Source organism: Trachinotus anak, unplaced genomic scaffold (genome assembly GCF_046630095.1).
Source record: "Trachinotus anak isolate AG129_WGS33_773 ecotype Australia unplaced genomic scaffold, CSIRO_AGI_Tana_v1 ptg000013l, whole genome shotgun sequence".
In the NCBI taxonomy this organism is placed as follows: domain Eukaryota; kingdom Metazoa; phylum Chordata; class Actinopteri; order Carangiformes; family Carangidae; genus Trachinotus; species Trachinotus anak.
The window spans coordinates 14100789-14124701 of NW_027273864.1; the positions used below are offsets into that span (position 1 = coordinate 14100789).

A 23913-nucleotide genomic window follows, 5' to 3' on the forward strand; every position below is an offset into this window, starting at 1 on the left:
GCTGTAGCCCAGCTCTCCTGCTGGCTAACCGTCTGTGCCCACTAAAACAAGTAAACACACATGACTGTAAACTGTTTCTGTTAATATGCTGAGGTAATAATCAGGATCCATCTGTAAGGCAAGGAAACATTCCACATGTTTTTGACTGACTGTGTGATTTAATATAACATTTATTTATCGCACTTGTGATATCTCACTCTATATTTTAACTCCTGGCACTATGTTCTGTATTCTGCAGAAGTACATCAAAAATGTAGAAGTATAAATCACAGTATACATACACATACTACTCATCACCACAAACTGTATTGAGTAAGCACATTTTTCAGCAGCGCCATAGCGCATACAATCATAGCTTCAGCTCCTGCTGCAACACATTTGCATTTCCCAGAGCATCAAAGTGTCAATGCTCAACATAATAATCTATTCAGCCACACATTATTATTGTTTCCACTATCATTTTTGACCTGTAAGAGTGTTCTTGCAGTCCATATTTGGTTTGTTTGTACAAACTCAGGCCATGGCCTGCACGCTAAATGGCATGAGTCCCATCTAAACAGAGTCTCTTGTTGTAGAGCTGTCATGAGATACCATTTGCAAGCTGATTTTAGAAGTGGAGCTTATCCATTATTTCAGCCAGTTTAACAATCTTTTATAGTTAAATAATGCATGTAAGATTTCTCAGGGGTTGGGTCCTGGAGGCCAAGTGGTTAAGATGCACAACATATAACCACAGCATCTCTGGTTTGACCTTTGTTGTACGTCATACCCATCTCTCCCTCCCACATTGTTTCCTGTCTGTTTCTATTTCTGTCAGTCTGTCCAATTAAGGGCAAAAATTCCACCAAAAAATAATCTTTCAGTTCGTCACTTTCAGTCATTTATTATTTTAGCCACGCCTTCAGACAGATGCCCAGACTAATTCAATTGTTCAAGAATTTTTAGCAACAAATTAAATTCATTTGGTCAAATATGTGGGAATTCCATGTGCAATGGTGTCTAAGTCATTCAGGACAGGTCAGTTAATCAGGGAAAGGTCAACTTATTCATGGGCACCGACACTGCCACAGCTTTGTCACAGCACTCATTTGTAAGATTACAAGATATTTTTACATTATATTAAAAAGACTGAAACGTCAAATTAAACAGGTGTTGCTCAACCAACTTCTATATATAACGGCTGCCAATTCTGTCCAGCCTTGTTATTACCCCTTCCAGTCAATGCCCTAACATAAACATACCATTAGATCATTGAACCTTTATTGCCACCTGCTGGGGACATACAATACCCACATCCTATCAAGGGCATCAATTTAGAGCAAATTATTTGTCCTCAAAAAATGGCACAAGTTAATATATTACCACACTGGAGACCAGTTTGATTGTTTTTGTTTTTTTTTGTCTGTTTTAATACAAAGGAACTTTAATGCAACAGTGACTGTAAACAGTATTCATAGTTTAGATTTCAACCAGCATTCATCCAAAATAAGATATTATTCAAATCTACCATTAAAAAAAATATTTTATGTGTAACAACTTACACATGTTTACCTTGATATTTCAAATTTAAAGCTCCTATGTGTAAGATTTGAAAATATCTCACTTTGTAATCCGCCATGATTATCTTAAATTTCTACAAACAAAATCATAAGGGTATAATCACATAAAAATTCTACACATAGGAGCTTTAATGTTTAACTCCTGATATGAAAAATGAATACATTGTTCATTCAGCTCCAGTCCATTAGAATTTAAATAAATATCAATGTTTTTGCTTGGCACTTCCTACTGTTTGCTTTCCACCTTTTAACATTCAATACCATTAGTGTTTATCTTCTGCTGTGCAGTCTCTTTTACATTTGGCTACACTTTGCCTATGAGAGCGGAGGAATAAGTGATGCCTGTGGAGGCTGGGGTGAGAGGACAAAGTTGGATAATGACAGGCAGCCGCTCCAGTCACAACGTTTGGTCGCAAGCTTACGATCTCCAAGGTGGGGAGGGGACCCTGGAGTGAAGGAAAGACCTTGGTAGAAGTCCTGTGCTGGGCCTCAAAAGCTGTCTGGGGAAGGAAGGATCTGGAGATGTATGATCCATGGCCTGGATTGGGCTGAGTTTTACAATGTGGCATGCTGTGAGGGGGGCTGACAGAAAAAGAAAGACTCCGTGGGACTAGAGTTGCCCCGTTGGCACCAAGACCCAAACGTCGTGCTTTCCTCTGAGGTTCGGTGGGTACCACCAAAGGCTGTTCAGACAGAAGACCGCGGCAGGACCTACGAACACAGGAGGTATTCTGGGTATTATGAATATCCGTTCTCCCTTCACAGACCCTCTTTGGAGATGTTGATGTCGGCTGTGTCTTTTTCTCTCCAACAATTCGGTTCTCTTTGCCTGAATGGCGAAAAGCAGCAACTGCATGGGGCTTCTGACCTGATAGTTTATGTGTTGTTTCAACCTCCTCTGAAGATGTCCGGTCTGAGGGGAACTGGATAGTGAGAGGTACATTGGAAATAGCAGTTTGCCTATGAAGGAGAGGTTTGGGTCGCCTCACAGGGGCTCCTTCCACCAGCAGGTTCACTCCCACATACTGAGGAACTTCAACTGCAGCCTGGGAGCGTAAAGTGATAAAGTGAAAAACAAATTAATGCGTCTAGAATAACATCTTATTATTCATTGGAATCCACCTTAAAATAAATGTAAAGATGATGTAGAGAATTCCCACCTGTTTGTAGATTAGCTGGAATCCTCCTGTGTAAGCACTGGAATCTGTCCGCCAGTCCAGCACGACCCTCAGTGTGTCCAGCTGCACAGCAGGGCAGAGGCGGGCGGTCACAGCAGTGGAACAGGCCATAGTCGGACTGGCATTGATCTCTAGCAGCCAAGGCCTCAGATCTCTCCCCAACATAAAGTCTGCTCCGTAGAGCTCAAAGCTTGCTTTGCGAGGCTCGACTACGTCCTGGGCTGTCCGAAGTGCATGGACCACCGCTTGCTGCATGCCTGGGACCACCACTGCCTCCCACTTTGCCCCACAGCCGTGCTGCTGCAGAAAAGCCCTAAACTGAGAGCAGGACCACATATTGTCCTGAGGTACGCCTGGATGACGGTTGTGAGATGGCTGGAAGTGCTTCTGGATGGAGTTGTTGCACAGGTGGACCGAGCTGAGTAGAATAATGCACAAGGTAAGGCTACAGAGGTAAATGTAAAGTGTGGTTTGAATAAAATTGGTACATTTAGCCAAAGTATTTTATTTGTTTTTGTTTGTCTGACCCCCTGTCTGACCTGTGCAGAGTTTTTGTTGAGTAGGGCTGAGTGGAGAACCGCAGGTAGCACTCTCTGTAGAACCACACAGTCAGCGGGTTCCAGTCGGTGACGAGGAACCACTGACGGAGGTCAAACTTGGTGCCATGGACCAACAGAGGACGTTCCAGGTATTTCTGAACCACCCATTTACTCTCCTTAGTCATGGCTCTGTCTGTGCCCACAAGTGCCAAGATCTCGTCCAGGCGGTTCATACACATAATGCCTGCATAGTGGCCGTTAGTGTGACATGGAAAAGAAAAAAAGCCACCAAAAACTGTTTGAAACACATCAAAACTGTATTATTGACAGCAATAATTTCAATGGCAGACAACAAGAAGACATGGTGTTTCACATGGCCTTCAAATTAAAGTATCAGAAATTTGGCTTTGTGTACAATTGCAGGCTAGAAATTTCTCCATCACACTGACATTCACAGAATCATAAGTATTATCATTTCCTTCGTTCTAGTCAAATCTAGTCAATAGTCAAAATCCACACATCACAGGTCACGCTACATCCATAATATTCAGAACAAAAAAAGAAAGACATTATTTTCTTCTGCTGTGAAAGGAAGCCTCACCTCGTCCTCTTGACTTGGCACCTGGTTTGACGATCCAGATGTTATTCAGTCCATCTGTGTCCAGCTGAGGGCAAGCCTCCTGCAGTTTAGTTAACATGGCTTGGCAGCGCTCCACAAACACACTGCTACCCCTGATCAATGCACCTTCACTACATACAAAAATTTTATTAAAATTACAGATCTATCTTTAATTTACAGATGAATTAAATCATACTATTATACTTCACTCCAGACAGTAACTGTGCTGGTTATCAGCCTTCTCAAAGACCTCTAATGTGTCCAGATTATGATAAATAAATTAATATCACTTCATTTAGACAGTTTGGTTCTTATACCTATCTATGTTTGTTGCATCTTTACAAACAATAACTGTGCACCAGTTTCATACTGTACAATAATCATGTGAGAAGGTAATAGCATACTATATACTCACACCAGAAATAAATTACAGAATTAACTACTGGGGCAACCAGAGAGTGTAGACCTCTGAGGCCATTGTCAAAACATAAACCAGATTTCAGAGGAAAAAAAAATCTAGTTCATAGTTAATGATTCAGATATGCCCTAAAATTTATTGGGTTCTTCCCTGGCCCATGTCCCATCCCCTCCCCAAGTTTGGTGCAAATTGGTTCAGAACTTTTTCCGTAATCCTGCTGACAAATAAATAGACACACGTGAAAACATAACCTTGTTGACAAAGGTAAATAGTTTACAAATACTAACCAATGAAAATCACTTTCTAAGTGTGGTATTCATGAACATTGCTATCCAATGCAATGCACAAGAGAAACAGCTCACAAAACAAAAAAGCCATCTTGCCAATTGCTTTTTTTTTTTTTAATTTTAAATAGGCAGCAGTTTTCTGAAGGTGCAGTTAAGTTTTTTTTTTCAAAATGTCACTGTGGGCCACATATTTCTTGTATACCAACTGCTAAAATACTAAACTATAAATACTAACAGTAGACAGTAGAGACTGGCAGGAGAGGGGCAGAGAGAGGGGGAATGACACGCAGGAAAGAATCTAGCCGGTCAGGGGGCGAACTGGCGGGTCGCCCCCATGTTAAGATCTATTTACACTCACAGTATGTACTGTATGTATGCTGTATATATAATACTTCTGACACTCTTCTGAACCTCACCTGAACCTCATCTCAGTTGATTTTTTTTCTTTTAGACACGTTTTAGGGTGCTCATCAAGCTGATGAGCTGAGTCTGACTGTCTGTGCTGCAAATAGATTTAGTCTGATCTAAGAAGGTTCATTCTTAGCAAACCCTAGAAGTTCCCAGTAATCATACTCACTGCACAACCATGTAGTAGTCTTGCAGAAACTCTGCCCATTGCTGTTCCTCTACTGCAGGGGGCGTTTCCATGGTTACATCAATGTCACCATGCTCTAAAACACTGAGAAACTCTTGACACATGTGTAAAGCGGTGTTGATCATTTCTGGACCAACAAATCGATGCTCCACATTATCCGACTCTGTGGAAAAAAGTAAGAATTTGTTACATCATCCTTGTGCTGCCCTTCATGTTGTGACATATCGCACAATTTTATTTCTTTTACTTTCACAGACGCCGTTTTTGGCTTTTTGTTCCCCGACCTCGGCTCCCTCTGTCCTCCATCTACTTTTCTCAACCACATGCTGCAGCAGGCTGGTGCAAGCTGTCCTCCTGAAGTCCTCTGAGTTTTCACAGCAAACAGAATGAGAGACAGAGTGGACATATTGGTTAAGATGTTAATGTAAAAGGAACTGTGATGACAAGTCAACTTAAAACCTCCATTTACACTTGCTATTTATTAATCTCTTATCCAAGTATGATTTTTCCATGTTCCGTTTACACCTTGACACATTATTGCATCTATAATAGAAAGGTTTTTTGGCTATGTGTTAATGGAATCATACAGCAGACCTATGAATGCATGCTTTTCATCTTCTGCCCCAAGCCTGTAGCATCTTGGGAAGAAGGTATCAGGATCTGCTGTATCAAACCACTGAAGGTTACGCAGGTTCACACAGAGCCCCACCTGAAAGAAACAGAATTACATACATAGGAGGAGACAGGGAGAGCAATTTGACTGATGGCCAAAGTTTAGCATCTTGCATTTTTGCCCGTCATTCATTGGAAACTCTTTAGAGATGAGACCTTGGTGGTAAATGTTCCGGCATTTGCATAGTGATTGGTCATTTGGTCATTCCGTAAGGAGCGACAGTCGATGCAATCCCGTCGCGTCGTCCAGTAGAAATATGCTGTTTCGTTTCGAACCAGGCGAGACTAGAATAAGTTAAGGCAATGTTAAGTTAGTGAGCCAACTGAGCCTGAAAGTACAGCATCATAGAAAAAAGACATGCACAAAGACGTCAGAGTCAAGTTGTTTGGTTCACTTGAACGTTATCTTACCATGAGGTCATACATGTCATCGTGGTTCTCCTCTTTCTCGCCTTCATCCACGCTCCCTGAAAACAGATAAGTAAAGAGGGGTGTGTGGTTTTGTGTGCATGTGTATGTGTGCCCAAGGTTGTGTATAAAGGGCAGGGGTCTGTGTTATAGGCTTGCACTGTGGTACACAAGGTATCATTTATCAGGTGAAGGGCTCTAGTGCTCCAATTACATATACATTAACTGCTGCACTTTTGGCTTTGACTGCTACACGAGAATAATACTGGGCTTTCTTTTAGACTAAATTTAAGTCAATGGATGGACAAATAAAATAAAATATGGATGATTGTGACTATGAGAAAATGAGAAGCCTGTGTGCAAAACCTTAAACCAGGCACACACACACACACACACACACACACACACACACACACACACACACACACACTCTTGTTCCAGTGTTTCCATCAGTAATACATGGTCAAAAGACTTTCTCTTAAACTCCTTGTCTCACCAGTAACATCAGCAGTGACATCACCATCATCACAGTCCTCCTCCTCATCGCCATGGCAATGAGGTGTTCTCTGGACCGGATTGGGCAAGCGACGTTCCACCCACCCTCTGGCCCATAAGGCAGCACGGATCACAGGATAGGGCCCTTGCACTGAAAACACTTTCCTCAACTGAGAATGAGTGGAAAAGGAAATGTAAGAGACACGCAGATCTACTCCAAACAGGATTGGGGGTGAATATACAGAGGTGGTACAGTGAAATCTGGTTTGCACATATAACCACCTTGACTGCTTTCTCCGCCATTGCTTTAGCTGCTTTCAACCTGTCTGGCTTGATCGCTGGCAGGCTGGGCACACTGCGGCGTAACCTTCCCTCCACTGGAGCCACCGTGGACTGTGACACTGAGAAATAAAACGAGAAGGAGGATGTGTCTGAAAATGTTTGTACATGTGCATATACAGATGTTCATCTGCTCTTACCTGGCATTTGCTGCATTTTACTTGTTTAAGTTCCCCTCTCAGATGATCAGTGTAATGTATTCAGTTCTCTGGAACAGAAAGATGTTATCAATAGCAATTTTTTTTCACACCATCCTATAATTTTTTCAGATTTATACATATTGATCATAATATACTGTAATTTTAGGACATGGTTGCAGTTGAGCCATAAAACAAAGAAAGCCATTGCTATAAATAGGGTGTCTCTGTAGCTACTGAAGAAGGATCTAAATCGGGTCAAGCAGGCTTCTAAATCTGGACAGAGCTGACTGAGGCTGTCATAGCTTCTCACTGACATAACCATGCTCACACACACACACACACACACACACACACACACACACACACACGGGCAGACGGAACAAATAGCCTTTACATGCGCAAAAATGAAAAGCATGTAGATGCTTACGTTATCCAAGGTGCAACGACCGTGGATTCACTCTCACTCCCTCTGTCACCTACAACAGCGATTAGGCATAAAAGCGATTTCTAAAATGCATCTCTAACACGAACGGACTTTACCTTGAATATTGACATACAAACCTAATGTTGTCACTTCCCCAGTGACCTTACCACTCTGTCCACGGACTCCCCCGGTCCTGCTTCCTTCATGCTCCTGCAGACAGTTCCCATAACAACCGTGCAAGCTCCCACATACTGTTTATAGTTGCCATAACAACCGTACCCAGGAGAAACAGGACGCCACACGCAGGTCGATGAGAAACCCACCGCCTTCAGCCATGCGTTGAAGGAAGCGGATCCCTTAATCTGACGCTACCGTTTGCAGTGTAAGCTTTCACGACAATTACAGCAGCCGCGACACGACGTTACACCGTCCCTGTGGGGACCTGTCTGACTGCGCTCAGTGAACTTGTAGGGACCAGGCGGCTGAGGAGTGAGTCAAGTGATTGACAGTGAGGCAGGTTGTCAGTCTCATATCTGTTCTATCCCAAAGGCTTTTCAAGATGAGGGTAATGTGGAGGAAGGCACTACAGACCAGATTTGTCGCCAAGTTTAATTCATGTTTCGTTTACTTCCTTGAGAATACAGGCGGCCATCTGCAGTGGTTAAAGCAAACCTGCCAGTCGTGGATCTTAAGTAACAGGCTCAACTCATCGTCAGGCTGTCAGACTGAGGCTGGCACCTGAGCTCTATGCCATATGCATGGATTATAACGCACACTTGTGCAAGGTTTTAGCTTCCCACAAGGTGGCATCCAAGGCTTTCTAATATGTTTCAGCGTGTCACAAGATCAATCGGATCAATCATGTCTCTGTTCTTGGTTTCCCTTTCATCTCATGTGCTCCCTGCTCACTCTTGCATTCATGTTCCTCTTGTGAAGACTGCACCGCCACCTCGTATCCCGTTTCTACTCCACTACATTTCAAAGGGACATATTGTGGGCCTACTTTTTTCTGGTACATGTATTTGATTGCTGTAGTGACTGGTTACTTTACTTAGTTATTTTTTTTTAATATACAGCATCTAGCATCATATGATAAAATATAATGCATTATTAGAGATGAAAATGCCCACAGCAACACCGAGTAATTAAAATTTGCTCTAGTGTTACCTGTTATTGCTTCAATAATGATACTGCAATAATATAATAATCTAAACCTAATAAGGGGACATTCTGCACAGTTGGTACTTTTACATTTGATACTTTAAACATATTTTGCTGCTTATACTTTTATTCAGGTACAGTTTTTATGCATGAGGAATTGTTACTTGTAATGATGTATTTTTGAGCTGCTACTGTACTTTACTCAGGTAAAGGGTCTAGCCTACAGTGTTGGGGAAGCTACTTAGATAGAGTAGTTTGATTTGAAAAATGATCAAAATGACAATGTACATGTGATACAAAATTGTAAGAAAATATAATACAAAAAAGTCACATGCCAGATAAAAAATGCCACTCAATTAAGCTTAGGCCTCCTGCAAAAAGTGCCTACTTGTTGACAGGTTATAACATAAACTAAAACATTAAATAAAGACCCATTCATGGGGAAGTGTAAGAAATGTCAGCTTTAGCTTTGTAAACAATAACTGCTTAAATATGGCCGTGGTGATTCTTCCTCAGGCTGATATTCTGCTGGTTTGTCCATGATGACGCTGTAGCTGTGTGAAGCACTGAGCAACAGCCTTGTGGACTGCCTGACAAATACATTGCCTGGGCAGGCCTTCACAGGAGTCAGGATGAGCGGTAATAATAAAATAAAAATTTTAAAAAAATCTTTTCCTTTGATGGCCCAAATTTTTTTGTAGTTTAAGCAGTAAACTACACAAAAAAGTGTCAAATAAAAGTCATTTTACTGTTTAAATCACTATACATATATGAATGTAGTTGATCTACCAGCAAGATACTGCAACATGACTACCAGTTTAACTTGTAGCTCACTACTCCCCAACGCTCGCTTGCCTAAATACTTTTTCTACCAGTTGACTTTTTAATAGAAAATAACTAGATATCCTAAATCAGGCTAACTATAAGGAAACATGCAGTTTTTTTCTGGATTGTGACATTTGTCAACATATATTGAATCGTTTTATTGATCTTTATAGCTGGATGATGCAGAGTCTAATTATGCTGAGTGCTAGGACTGAAAGAAAGAAGAAAGTGAACTGCTGTGCACAGTGGTCACAGTCCGGAAACTCAAACGTGACAAACTCGACATTGTATAGGGGGAGGTATAACCGAGCTCTATAGGCTTTTAATGGTCTCGGCTTTATTGTGCTGGATAGCAGCAGTGCGTCGCAGCCCGTTGTGTGCCTCTGCGCTCTGATTGGCTGATGCTGCAGTGATGCTCTCCGCATCCTGCTCCCACAGCCAGGACAGGAGGGAGGGAGGGAGGGACGGAGGGGAGCTGGAAGCGCGGCCGGGAGATCATCATAACATAGGGGGCAAAATTATCCTTTTCACCGTTTTCCTCCTCCGGAAGAGATGTTTACCCTCAACATGTCCACAGAAACAGAAGTAGCTGCTGTCGTCAACTCGTGACCGCTTCTTCTTCTTCTTCTTCAGAAAAAAAAAAAACAACCGCACATCCTCACACAGCGCACAGGCTGTTCAGACCCCGTGAAAGTCTCACCTTTACACTCCGTGAAGACTGAGCAGGTGAACTCAGAGGCCACCAGCATGCCCGTCAACGACTCTGAGAGCATACTGAGCTACCAGGTAAAAGTGTCCTTAAATTGTCTCCTACATGGCGCCTTGGTTTGACACGGTGGAGCGGCACAGAGCAGGCTGCACACAGCAACTGTTAGAAAAATCTCTGCTCCAATTCAAACTGCAGGAACGATGGCTGTGTTATGTTTAACTAACTATTTGATGACAGGAACGATTACCTGCTGCTGCAGTTTTGTTTTTTTTTTATCAGTTTTCTTTCGCACATTTCATGCCTAAAGGGGCTCAATGAACGCTATCCCTGCGTCCCTGCAGGATGCTGCTGTATGCCGGGTTGTTGATATTGTTATCCTGAGGTGCAAACACGTGCAGCGGATCACATTGCAATGCACTGAGAGATCTCGGTTCCTTTCGACTGCTCCTCAAGCACGCATGGATCATTGGAGGGGCGCCGCGGATTATTGATCAGATTCCGACACATTGGAAACGCGGCGCTCACAGTAAAACGGTGTGTTATTTTCTCAGTTACCCTCAAATGACCTTGACGCCATCCTTACACTGTGCACCATGCAGCGCTGGGTGTACATGTTCTTTATTAGCCGATCCTGCAGGGGGAGGACAGCGTGTGGTGGAGAGAGGTTTGAAGGAGGAAACGGTTTGATCCTTCATGTCCTGTTGATGTGTGTGATCCATTAGCTGCTGAGGCAGGGGGTATACAGTATGAGGAGCCAGTAAGGACAGGTCCACTTGTCGTGAAACGTGCAGGGATGTTTATTCAAGCTGGCATGCACCACAGCATGGGGTATCATAGCCTAAAGGACTTATTGCAGCCTACCCTAACACAGCCATGTCATCATGGTGAGTAATAATAACATCCTGTCTGAGGGCAGGAGACAGATGGAGAAGGGCCAGAGGTGGAGCTGGGAAGTCTCTGATATGATTAGACAGCTTTCGGTCAGGTAGGGAAAATTGCCAAGGAGCCTCACTCTTCAAACATTACCAGCTTACTGTCACTAAAGACAACCTGTAAGTTTGTCTCTCCTCCATATCTGTGGCAGTCTGGTCAATCAGCATGCATCGGTATATTTGCCTTTCTCCAGACCTGAAATCTGTTGAAATGCTTTCCAAAACACTATTGAAGTGTCCCAAGTAGTGGGGGAGGTTTTCAGATCCTTTGATTGAGTAAAAACATTATGAAGAATTAAAAATACCCAATTAGCCTACAGGAAAAGGTTCTGCATTCAATATTTTACTTTAAAAGTTTGGGAAATATTGGCAGTGTAATGTAACAGAAGTACTCATGCATAATGGCGTCTAAATTACCGATGTTTTGTTTTCTGTTGCACTTTGAAGCATTAGTGTTGTTTGTTATCAAAATGGCCCTAAGCTTAACTACAGAATATATATATATATATATATATATATATACATTTCTGTAATTTAAATGATCAAATACAGCATATATATATTTGTGTGTGTGTGTGTGTGTGTGTGTGTGTGTGTGTGTGTATATATATATATATATATATACACATATACATATATACATATACATATATACAAAAAAATATATATATATGCTATATTTGATCTTTTAAATTACAGAAATACTGTACTAATCCATCAAAAATTCTTAAAGCTAAAGTTGATGTCTTCAAATTGTTTAGTCCACAACCCAAAGATATTAGGTTTGTGTGATAAACACAGAAAAAAACACAAATCTGCACAACTAAGAAGCTGGAACCAGAGTATGTTTGGCATTTAAGTCTAATATGCAAAGATACTGTAAAGGTAGTGCTAAAAGTAAAGTAAACATTTTAATTTTTCCATTTCCAAAATACTTATTCATGGAGTCCTAATACCTCAAACTGAACTTCAGTTGTTAAGTAGATAGGCTACTGTAATTAGTTTTCACCTCTGGGTGCCCCTGAGTTAAGAACTGGAGCTGCTTAGTTGCCACAAATTGGGGTTACATGAGCATTCAAAGGTGAAGGTGTGTGAACACAGTGTGCAGGTGAAAGGACACACATTAGCAATCCTTAACAAATAAATTAAAAGTGATGACAACAGTTTGCAGTCAAGGAGTATCAAATCTAATTATAGTTGTAGTTAAAAACTATTGTGGAACTGCCGTAAACAAGAGATATCATCGCGTCCTGTTTGCATTCAGCCAATTTCAGCCTTGTATGCTTTATACTTCTCTCTTACTCTCTGTGCTCACATATAGAGTATTTTTATACAGCCAAATTTCCAATAAAGCTGCTATTATTTACGTGTTATTCTGCTTCAGTTGTCAGACAACAGAACAAGTATGAAATCATCACTTAAGCGTGGCTCATTAAAACTACATGTTAACCAGCAGTCACCTCCAAGCCATTTCCAAGCTGCTGCCCTACACTGCATTTGCCATGTTAAAGTTATTGTATTACATGTTAATACAAACTCAACACTTCCTGTAAGAATTCAGATGAAAAGCTCTAGCATTTCATTTGGCAGAAACCCTTTATTTCTTAACAGGGCTTTTATTGCTGACGTGCTGTAGTTAGCGCATTGTCTCATCTCCAGTTGCTGGTGTTTCTGTTAAATAATTCTATTTAACTATCAACATAATTCTATTTATGCTATTCAGATCTGCTAGTTTCTTTAGCTTCGCAGTTACTGATCGCTTCTCTCTCTCCCTTCCACTCTCCTCCGCTTGATGTCTCTCATGTTTAGTTATTCCTCTGCCTCATTTAGTAATGATGATACATGTAATGAAAGTAGTTTATTTACCGTGATGGAGGCGAGGCTCAGTGAATCCGAAGCGCACCTCTGCTTCCTTGCAGCTCCTGAGCAGCCGGGAAACCAGGGAGGCAAGGTGACGTCCTCTAACAAGAGGCATATCCCTAAGCCCACAGTTGGCACCCATACATGGTCCAGCCATATACTAGGTTCATACTTACTCTTTCTTGAAAAAAAGTCTATAAATCTAGTGACAAATGTGCTAAATGGCCAACACTGCCGGCTATAAACACACCAAATCATTTTGAAAGAGCAACAGCTAATGGAAAAACTCCAACTCGGTCAAATGGCATTTGGCTGACTACTATGATCTACTACGATCAGTCAGCCAGTCAGTCAGTCGCTCATGAACATTTGCTGTTGCGGTCCAGCCAAAAACAAAACCCATGAGAAATAATGAAATTTGGTTGTATACATCTAATGCTATATTGCTCCTCCATAACCGCTAAGGCGACAGTCAATATAACACTTTGGATTGATGATTGGACCTCAGAGAAGTATTGTATAGATACAAAACCTCAATCTTTACTAACACCAAATACTCTCTTCACATGTATCAGCTTACAGACATGCTTGGTAATCCATAAACCCAACAAAAGCGAGCACACAGTCAGAGTCACATGCCACACTACAGTGCAACTCTCCTGTAACTGAGCCAAACTAAGCCAGTGTGAAGAGCAACCTATAGAGTTTACAAAAATATATGTGAGGGTCATCATTTGTTATCAAGAATAAGATCAGTAAGTTTGAAAAAAATGTACATTGTTGTACCTGGGGGATAACAGCTTTTAATGGTGTGAGTATTTACCCCGATACTGTGAGACTGTGACTCTATTTCCAGCGTAGTAATTATTTATGGCACTACGCATCATAAATTTGCTTCCAAACCTCCCAATACAAGATTGTCACAGTTCTCTTTTTCAGTCCTTCTACAGCAGCTATTTGGCATCGCTCCCAGTCTTTCATTTTAATCAGTTTAGTGGCACAGAGTCCATTTGGAGAGCACAATCCACAGTCACCTATCTGATGAGTGAATGTGTATTTTAAAGAGAAACACTCAATTTTGCACAAATCTCCAAAGTCTTCGGATCCAATAATTCTGAGTTCTCTGTCTGTGTCTCGAAACTCTCAATTTAATATTTTAAAGTACACAATACACCGCTCACATGCCTGAAAACTGTGACAGTAATGCAGAGTGCACAAAGCCACCATTTAATGAGATTAATTTAGTTTGAAAGCGCACACAGTGGTTCAAACTCCCAGTCAGTAGAATGAATGAGCAACAGCAGGTCCACATTTAAGAGTGTAGCATCTTTAGTGTTTGTGTTAGATTCACAATATACTCTAACTACATATTGTCTCAGGTTTCTGCAGTTTTAATTATACTGTATGTTACCATGTTTTACCCCGGAAACCAGCTGCAGGGAATCTTTCTAGAAAGAAAACAATCAGAGAGCAAGGGCTGTGGAGAGGCAGGATTGTATGTGTGATATTGAATAAGGTGTGTATGACTCATGCTACCCGTGGGCTGAAGCAGTCAAAACAGCCGCCCCTCTCATCCTATCTCCTCCAGCTCTCTCCTTTCCTGTCTCACTTTTTCACCATTACCTCTTCCTTTCAACCATTCATGTCATCCCCTCCTCTGAGTGAAGCACCATCACATTTGTTTCTCTTACAGATTAGCGATGGTGCAATGCTATGAAGGGGCAGCATTAGCCTGCGGCTGTGTCACCAAGCGCCGACGCTGGCTCTCAGACACAAAGCCCAGTCTGGAAGTGACAGCCCCAGTTGTCTGAGTCAGGATGTGCGTCCCTGCTGTCAGTTCAGGGTGCTTCTCCAAGGGGAGGGGAGGACAGAGGGGTCAGGTCAGACAGAGGAGGCGAGGTGGTGGTGGTGTGGGCAGGTAAAACGGGAGACTCCAGAGAAACTCCATCAAGGGGAGTAATGAAAACTGTCTCAAGAGAAATGTTCAACAGGTATTTTGTTAGATGGAGTCAGTAGTGACAGATATATCCCACTCCATGCTGCTGAATCATGGCTGCACTTTGATGAATCTACCATTCACTGTTTCACAGTGTTGTTCCTCTCACTGGTGATGTAGTTATTATAGTCATACAGAGCGAAAATCTCCCTTGGTAAACTTGCTCTCATAACAACAATATGCTCACGTAAGTATCAGTTCTGCCAAAGTAGTCAGCGTCTGTTATGCATCTTGTCAGCTGTCCCTCTGGACTTCAAGCCTCTTCACAGTAACCAACAGATCTCAGTCCTCTGGGCTGGCTCCACACACAGTCCTGATGGAGAGAGAGGGCATTCTGGCAGAGCACATTGATTACCCCATTTAGTAAGGAGACTGGGATGCAAATCATTGCTGCTCTATTTGTTCAGGATGATGACCAGCTCACTGCTTTTCACTGTAATGAACTTTTGTATTCTGATATTGCTTGAAGTTTTTGCCAAGAAAAATTTGTTTTATCTCAAAGAAACTTTGAAATGAAAGATGAGTTTTGCGTTTCCTGGGCATCAAAGTCATGACCTCAGCACAGGAAGAAAGGAAAATTAAGCTTTCAATGCAGGGAAAAAGGTTTTGAAGTCATAAAGCAACAGCTTGATGCATGATTATTTCTTTTCCTTAATTTTCTGCATCAAAGGGAGGTTTATCAGCATCGTAAGTAGGACACTGTGTGTGACTGTACCATTCAGTTCTGCTCTGGGAATCTAACATCTTTCTGGGACAGCCTGCCCTGCCTGTGAATGCATCTTGTATTTGTTTGGTTATTAAACGTAGGCGAGTGATAGCACCTCTCTATTTTTGGCTTTCACTGTTGAGACGTTAGACTAGGGCGCCTAAAGTCTTTTATCATGTGAATCTGTGAGAGGGGCCCAAAAAATACACAAAAGTACAAAGTAGAGGGATTAGCTTATGTGAGACGACGTTATCGTCAGTAAATAAGTAAAATGGGAATGTGTCATTATACACACAGCATTCACCAACAATGCTGGAACAATCTGGAGGGCTATCTGTTGGGCCGCTATAATAAAGCAGAACCTAACTCATGCAAAAAGTGTTTGTAAGTTGTTCATTTTTCCATTTTTAAATTCATCAGACAGCACCCTCGAGCCCTTAGATTTGGCACTATCATGTGCTTCTTTCACATCCAGCCACAGAACAGCTTCAGTGTTCAATTGTTTCCCACGCATGGTTACCACTGATATGCTAGTAAAGGACAGAAACTCAAGGACAGGCAGCCATTTTGGTGCTAGCTGTGGACTGCCCCTCCATTGCGGCAGTGGTAATCTGTGTGGAAAATTATTTTTGAGTCATAAACCCTCCTGAGCACTGTGACCGATTCAAAGCTGGAGGACAAGAGTGAAGAACAAGTGACGGTTGCCAGGAGATATCGTCAGGCAGGAAAACACAAATTATCCACCCTGTCAGTGGAAAATCACGCACATGTGCATGCTTTGAGGGTCACAGATGTGCTCACCCACAGGGAGAGCAAACAAAACTTTAAGTGCCATGGGAGCTTTTTTATTAGCTGAAGCACTTAATGTGACACAAGAGACACGAGTTGTGAATGACAAGGAACCATTAACCTGTTGGAAAAACACATACCTGCATGAAGTTGCAATTAAGAAGGCGCTCTCAGTGAACTGTGACCAGGATGACTACGACCAGGGAGTCATACTGTGTTATGAAGAGCAGGGACTCAGGAGAAGGAACATCATAATTGTGGCTTGGATGTACAGTATTATAATCTGATTTCGCCCACAAAAGAAGATTTTTTTTTTCTGTCATGCCACTCTCTGAAACACAAATTCACCCACTTTGTAGTTCAGGAGAATGAGCTTCCTGCTTTTCGATGTGTATGTGTGGGCGTGCGTGCCTGTGTGTGTGTGTGTGTGTGTGTGTGTGTGTGCGTGCAACAAATGGATGCCAACTAATTGATGATCTGATGGTCCACTGTCGTTTCTGGGACAAAGAGCTTTTAGAGCCTTTCTCACCCTCTCATCCATTCTATCTTGATGTGTGTCTATATGTTGTGTAAAGCTGCGGTTCTAATGGAGCTGACTGCCTCCAGCCTGAGCCCAAACCCACACACTAGAAGCCCTAATTCACCAACCACAGCTGCACTGACTGATAACTGTGTGTGTGTGTGTGTGTGTGTGTGTGTTGGAACAGTTGTGGAGAGGGAAGCTCATTTACACATCTTCTCTGCCCAGGAGTAAGAACATGTTGATGTGGTAATGAAGACATGTTATTCTCTATAAAGATCCCACTCTGTCCAGCTGTATGTCTGTCAGGGAGCAGGGTGGATGGAATTAAATCTAAAGTAACACAGCGTTTGATTGGTTGAGCTTTTCTTCCAGCTGAACGCATTATATTCATGACCTGGGAAGTGAGAAAACATAGTTGCTGTTGTTTGGATAATTGGTTAAAGGACAATGTGGACCTTATAATGATCAGAGAAAATGCAGCCTCAGCCCTCCAATAAGAGAATGTGGTAACAAAAAAACTTTAATACAGTCATTTTCCTTCAGGTAGAACTCAAAGAGATAGTTCCTTTGGTAATCAGTGGTTAAGCTTATATGATTCTCATTGTACATGTCAGGTCAGGTGTAGGTTTGGGTTTGTTTTAGTCTTTTCATGAGATTTGTTGACAATAAGGGGAATCTGGAATATCACCCTACTTACCCTTTAATGAGAGAGAGAAAGAAATGTTTGGCATCAACTAACCTCACAGAAAAGTGTTTTAACCAGCCGGACTGCATGGGTGTTCTTTCTTAATTGCAATGAGAAGTTATGTTAATGTATATTATACATTAGTTTTTATATTTTCACTTCTAGCAACCCAATGCTTGGTAAAAGCACCATGTTGCTATAGCATGAATTAGTCAATGAGCACCTCCACTAGTTCCTTGGTTAGTTGAACTTTGACAAGGACAGGAGACTGTTACATGTAAGTGCATATAGGGACAAGTCATTTTTCTGTCACCACACTGTCGCTGTATCCCTGTATAAACATAATTATAAAACCATGAGTCACATCCAGTGTTTTGCCCAAGCATGACTTCCTAATTAAGTGGCCTTCTTCTGTAAAAGGACAGAATTGTCTAGGGATAAAGAAGTGCTCATCCATGGAAACAGAAAGAAATCCCACAGCACTGATATGGTGGAGAGGGTGTGAAAGGACGCAGGGAGGTAGTGCCAGGCCACCCACACCTGTGAATTAAGTGGATGTCTTGAGATCCCAAATTTGTTTCCAACTACTGTGTGAATCATAAATGGCTGATATCAGACGGACTCCCATGAAAACATAACAGAAAGATTTTCAGAGTTGGAGTTAGAATTTTTGCTTGTAATAAGGTAAGACATTTATCTGACTGTACTGCATGTTAATTAGTTTTTTTCTTATCACAGTCGGGTGCTAATGCGCTTAGCTGTTCGGGTTCTAACAGCGCTGAGAGGCTAAAGGAATGAGACAGATGATAAGAAACAGCTTAGGGATTTCAGAGATAATGTGCGTGCACGCATGCACATACACACACACACACACACACTATCCCCATACTATCCCCATTTATCACATTTCATAACTGCAGGGAGAACACAGCATGATGCAAAAGTGGGATCTTTTATGTCAATAAACTGTTAGTAGTGTTTTGTTTTGTCAGCCAAACCCCAGGAGAACTAAGAAAAATCACTGCTCGCTCTTGCTCCATACACACATCTTACAGTAATACACACAGTCAAACACACACATGGGGTACTTCAGAGCAAATGTAGTTGTATGTCCTAAAACTCTCTAATAAAGGGACCAATCATATTCATTAACAGGATGTATAGTTTCATGTTCATCGTAAGGTTTAGAGCAGAATAAATGTGGATCCTGCTCCTATGTGCTGCTCTGACAGACCAAGACATTTTCATTTCCACTCCACTAAATACAAACTGGCAGCTCTTTCCAATAGCACTTCAGGAAGATAAATTGCAATTAATTTTGTCTCTGTGCCCATCATGTAGCAGACTAAGCCACAGCATGTGCTGCATTCCTGACTCACTGGGTATTGAAATGACCAATTACAGTAAAAGACTGCAGGACAGAGACTCTAGGTCCTCAGTGTTCACCCTAAAAGAGGGACATGTTGAATGGACTCTCATTAAGGCTGCACGATATGTAAAAAAATATCATATTGCGTTTATTTTGGCAGATGTTGTGATTGCTAATGAGTCACGATTTCAGTTGGAACGATCATTTTTGCATTTAATTTTTAGTGAAAAGAAATTTAAATGACGATGCGATTTTTGTAGGCCCACTTGTGGCACCACAACACTTATGGTTCTAACAATGCACAAGAATTTGTGACACATTTTTCTTTTATCAAAAAAAAACTGCAGCTTCGGCGAATGGATATTGCACTTGGCCATATTGCAATTTCAGTTATGCTTCGATTAATTGTGCAGCCCTAACTCTCATCATTCCAACATGTATCTTTTGATGAACACCAAAGCACAACACACAAAGACACACATGTTCTTTAGCCTGTATACACAGCAGTTGAGCTAAAAGGAATCAGACTGTCTCTGTTTAATTTGTCAGATTTTTTAACGGTCATCATTAAAAGTCTGGTGCTTCAGGTTATGCACAACATGCTAAATAAAATCCACGTGCCACTAACAGTTTATCTAAGTTACTTATTAACTAACTAACCAACCAACTAAATTATCACAGCTCTGCTCTGAGTTCCATTGTTGAGCACTAACTCTTATGTGCTCCTCCTCTGTGTTGTTTCATGTTTTCACAGTCATTATGGGGCCTTATGTTTTTGGGTTGTCCTTCCGTCCCATTCTTGTGAATGAGATCTCTCAGTAACACTTCAAGGGAATTTCTTCAAATTTGACACAAACATTGATGAACCGATTAGAATTTGGTGGTCAAAGGTCAAAGGTTACTGTGACCTCACAAAAAATTTTTTTTTCCAAAAGTCATCCATTCATGTGCTAATTTTGACAAAATTTAATACAAATGTCTAAATAGGAAAAAATGGTGAGGTGATGACAAGTGATTTATTTCCAAATAATCAAAGGTCAACTTCACTGTGACATTATAATGTTCTGCAAAAACACTTTGCAGACCATTATTCAATGCTGTAGCTCAGGAAGGGGACATTGTGACTGTATTTCCTGCAACTTGGCTGGTTGGTGGAGCCACACAACTGCCAGGTGGTAATTATAGTTCTGCATCTGTCCATTAAGTCATCGCACATAATTAATTTCCAAATTGAATAATTGTTTTTCTTCAAGCAGTTCAACATTCTGCACTTAGTCTTTTTTAAAGTGTGGGTGTAAATATTTTAGTGTGCCAGCTGATCTATATCCACCTCACTGACACTCTCAGGAACACATCCAGTACATACAGATCATGTGTTCATACAAAGTGGGAATCTATTATGCAGAGCGTTACATTTACTGTGTATACCAGTGTGTGTATGTGTATGTGTGTGTGTATGTGGCTGTTGGCAGGCATTGTGCATTTATTTATAGATTCTAGCTATTGATTTTATATGTAGCAGCTCAGCTGACTTTTACATTCTTGGTGATGCTGCTTTCAGCTCTTATGCTCCAAGCAGCTGGAACAGCTTTCCATAGGACCTGAGAGAAGCTGAATATACTGATATATAAATCTATTAAATCTGCCTTTCATATAGTTTTTTATAATTTTTTGGTTTGGTATTTATTAATTTTATTTAATATTTTATAATCTGTTTTGTTTTATCAACATTTTACAGTTGATCATTTGTTTTAGTATATTTTATTAACATTTTACTGTTTTATTGTAATCAGTTTATTCATTTTGTTTATTTATTTATTTTTGTGTGTGTGGCAGCCATTTTAACATCCTGTTTTGTCAACAAATCCTATGTTTTGTCAACTACCATTTTAACATCCTATGTTTTGTCAATGAATTGCATTTGACTTGTTTTAAAGTGCTTTGTAAATAAAGTTTGATTGACTGATTTATTGATTGATATGCTCACATGCTAGTATCTAGCAACCGGATGTGTGTCTATTATCTGATCTGTGTCAGAGGTTATTTTTTTATTGCATGCTTTATACTTTGCTGCAGTGCTACACACTGACTCTTCTACATGTAACAGCTTGTGGGAGGCTCTCGGAAATCAGAAACTAAAGATTTACTGTTGCTTGCACTTGTGCTGATTAATGTCAGATACTGTAAACAGAGACAATGCAGCAGTACAGTCACCCTGGAGCCACTGTCGAGGTTCCTGCAGTCCTGTGCCCTCATTATCATATGTCTGATACAGCACCATGGATAACACACAGCACTGCAGATTAGCAAACAGCGCTGTTTCTAAGAAAGCCTTGTCACTGGATAGTAACACCCAGTAACATCCTGCAGCAGTCTGCAAACAGCAGCACCACTGACGGATGTGGCGCTCTGCTAATTTGATTTGATTTGATTTCCCCTGGATAGGAGAGCCCGGCAAATTCTCCAACTGACTCCTGCTCTGTTTACTTACCTCTGGCTGTGTGTGTGTGCGTGTTTGTATGAATGTGTGTGCGTGCGTGTGTGTGTGCCTGTCCTCTGTGTGTCCGTGCCAGACAGTCTGAGAATAGACTGTCTGGAATTTGAAGCTCATTGTTGAAAAGCTTTTGCCAGTTTGACCAATTAACGGCTCTGTTACGGTGTCAGTAGTTTGTCCTTAACAGGACACTTCTGCACATAATGACCTTTCAGGTTTTCTTGTTTTCTCTCACTGCCCGATCTTGAAGGGCTGGAGGTGTCCTGAACACCACAACAAGGTGTTGAACTTTTCCTTAAGAACAACATGGCTGCTGGGGACAGAGGGCAGTATAAGGAAACTTAATGTCTGCACTGAAAATCACTAGAGAACATTAACATTATCCTCATGCATGGTTTTGTGTGTCTGTGTGTCCAATAGAGGCCAGATGAGGAGGTGGTGGTAGACCAGGGAGGCACGAGCTCAGTACTGAACATCCACTATGAGAAGGAGGAACTAGAAGGTGAGTAACCTGCACATGTGGAAAAAGTAGTCAAACCCTTTACTTAAAGCGCCCATGTGTAAAATATGTGTATAATTATTTAAACTGCTGTTGATGATGTACGCTTTTGTTGCTGTCTGCCACAGTTTATCAAAATTTTAATTCTCATTTTTGAAGAATGTTTTCTTGTTACAGTATTATATTACAGTTGTATTATAGACTATGATTGAATAGAATGCTTTGCCTGCTGGCGTTTTTATTGTTTGCTTACACTCCCCCAGTCAGTTCACCTTACATTTTAGATGTGTTGCAGGGTGTTAGGTTTTCCTGTTTATTGCACAGTTAGTCAAAACAAAAGGGTGCAACTGGAGGAACACATTTGTTTCTTCAAAGCACGATTCAACACTGCCGCTGCTGCTCGGCTCTCTAAGGGCTCAAACTTTCAGCCATGCTGCACATCTGTCCACACCTGAGTCAGTGGTGCCACTGCAGCTGTTTTGCCATTTACAGCTGAAGGAAATTTTCTGCTGGCATATCACTGATTAAGGATTGACCAGTGGAGGGGCATGCTTTCAAACCATTGTGCAGCTGTTGATTTGCCCTTTAACTACAGTCTCTGTAGGGATTTGGCTCATTTGCTTCAAGCTCCAGCAATCAAAGATATTTCTCTTTCTTCATTTCCATTGCAGAGCTCTGTTTATTGATGTTCAGCTTTGATGAATTTGACCAAATTTTTTTCTGAACAGTGGCTTGGCAACAACATGTGCATAATGAATACTGCGCCATGCATCCACTGAGCAATCTGTCACCAGAGACCTTCACAGCTGCAGTTTCCATTTCAGCTTGAGAAAATTTTATTCTACACAATAACACTGCTGAGCCAATTTAAACCATGATTCATACTTTTTGAGCTCAAGAGATTTACATGTAGAAACTCAATCAAATTTTTAATATGACTGCATCCATCAGTATTTCTCTAAATGTCGAGTAGAAGTACAACATCTAACTGATGGAACTTCATGGTACTTCAAGATAGTATACATACTGCACCTAATTATCTTCCACCACAGGTGACCTGACCCCACTCAGCCTTCAGCAGGTCTCCCAGTCTCATAAATCTTTTATGACACCAAACAGTGTGATGAAGTTTTCTCCATGATTAAGAAATTTCCAATATCTGTGTGTATGTGTGTTTGTGAGTGCGGTGTTGATTACATGAAGATGTTATATTGCCTCCTTTGGTGGTGGAGATGAATACAGCTAAAACATTAATAATGAATCTTCCATCTATTCGGAGGAGGCTTGGGGGAGGGAGGGTTCGGGGTTAGCAGTCATCACAGTAGGGGAACAGGTGTGCGTGTGTGCGTGCATGCGTGTGTGTGTGTGTGCGTGCATGTGTATGTGTCACTTGGCCCATTATCACTGTCCTGCAGGGATAATAACATGTTTAGTGATAGAACACTCAGATGAAGCTCAGAACCTTTGTATCCTCATTGCACCCTAAGGTATTTTTGTTATGCACAAACACGCACCCATGCACACACACGCACCCATGCACACACACACACACACACGTGCGCGCGCGCGCACACACATGTAAGTCAAACTGCCTCAACTCTCGATCAAGTTTATTTATAACAATTTCCGATACCAATTTTATTAATTTTTCTAATATTTGACTGTTCATTCTTGTATTAGTCTCTGCTTTGA

General features: G+C 41.3%; 2 protein-coding genes across 5 annotated transcripts in view; one reads left to right on the forward strand and one right to left on the reverse strand.

The window, feature by feature from the left end:
* Window positions 1-46: 46 nt before the first annotated feature.
* ttll3 (tubulin tyrosine ligase-like family, member 3) lies at window positions 47-8022 on the reverse strand. 4 transcript variants are annotated; one of them, XM_071494372.1, is made up of 15 exons: window positions 7811-8022; window positions 7677-7725; window positions 7250-7317; window positions 7053-7171; window positions 6772-6940; window positions 6279-6334; window positions 6024-6152; window positions 5790-5904; window positions 5443-5559; window positions 5178-5358; window positions 3878-4026; window positions 3277-3520; window positions 2720-3155; window positions 2428-2605; window positions 2020-2270 (listed from the first exon to the last, which is right to left on the reverse strand). In XM_071494372.1, the coding sequence occupies exons 3-15, from the start codon at window positions 7263-7265 to the stop codon at window positions 2170-2172; spliced, it is 2010 nt and encodes a 669-aa protein (XP_071350473.1). In that variant the 5' UTR covers window positions 7266-7317; window positions 7677-7725; window positions 7811-8022; the 3' UTR covers window positions 2020-2169. The 4 variants fall into 4 exon arrangements, with proteins under 4 accessions (XP_071350472.1, XP_071350471.1, XP_071350470.1 ...); XM_071494370.1 differs by having other exon boundaries at window positions 49-2605; window positions 7841-8022; XM_071494369.1 differs by having other exon boundaries at window positions 49-2605.
* A 326-nt stretch (window positions 8023-8348) lies between these two features.
* The window catches only part of slc4a8 (solute carrier family 4 member 8), a 32938-nt gene continuing 17373 nt past the window's right edge, over window positions 8349-23913 (forward strand). The window contains exons 1-3 of the mRNA XM_071494368.1: window positions 8349-8685; window positions 9351-10445; window positions 22143-22224. Of these exons, the coding sequence (XP_071350469.1) occupies window positions 10407-10445; window positions 22143-22224 (121 nt within the window). The 5' untranslated portion in view covers window positions 8349-8685; window positions 9351-10406. The remainder of the gene's footprint in view (window positions 8686-9350; window positions 10446-22142; window positions 22225-23913) is intronic.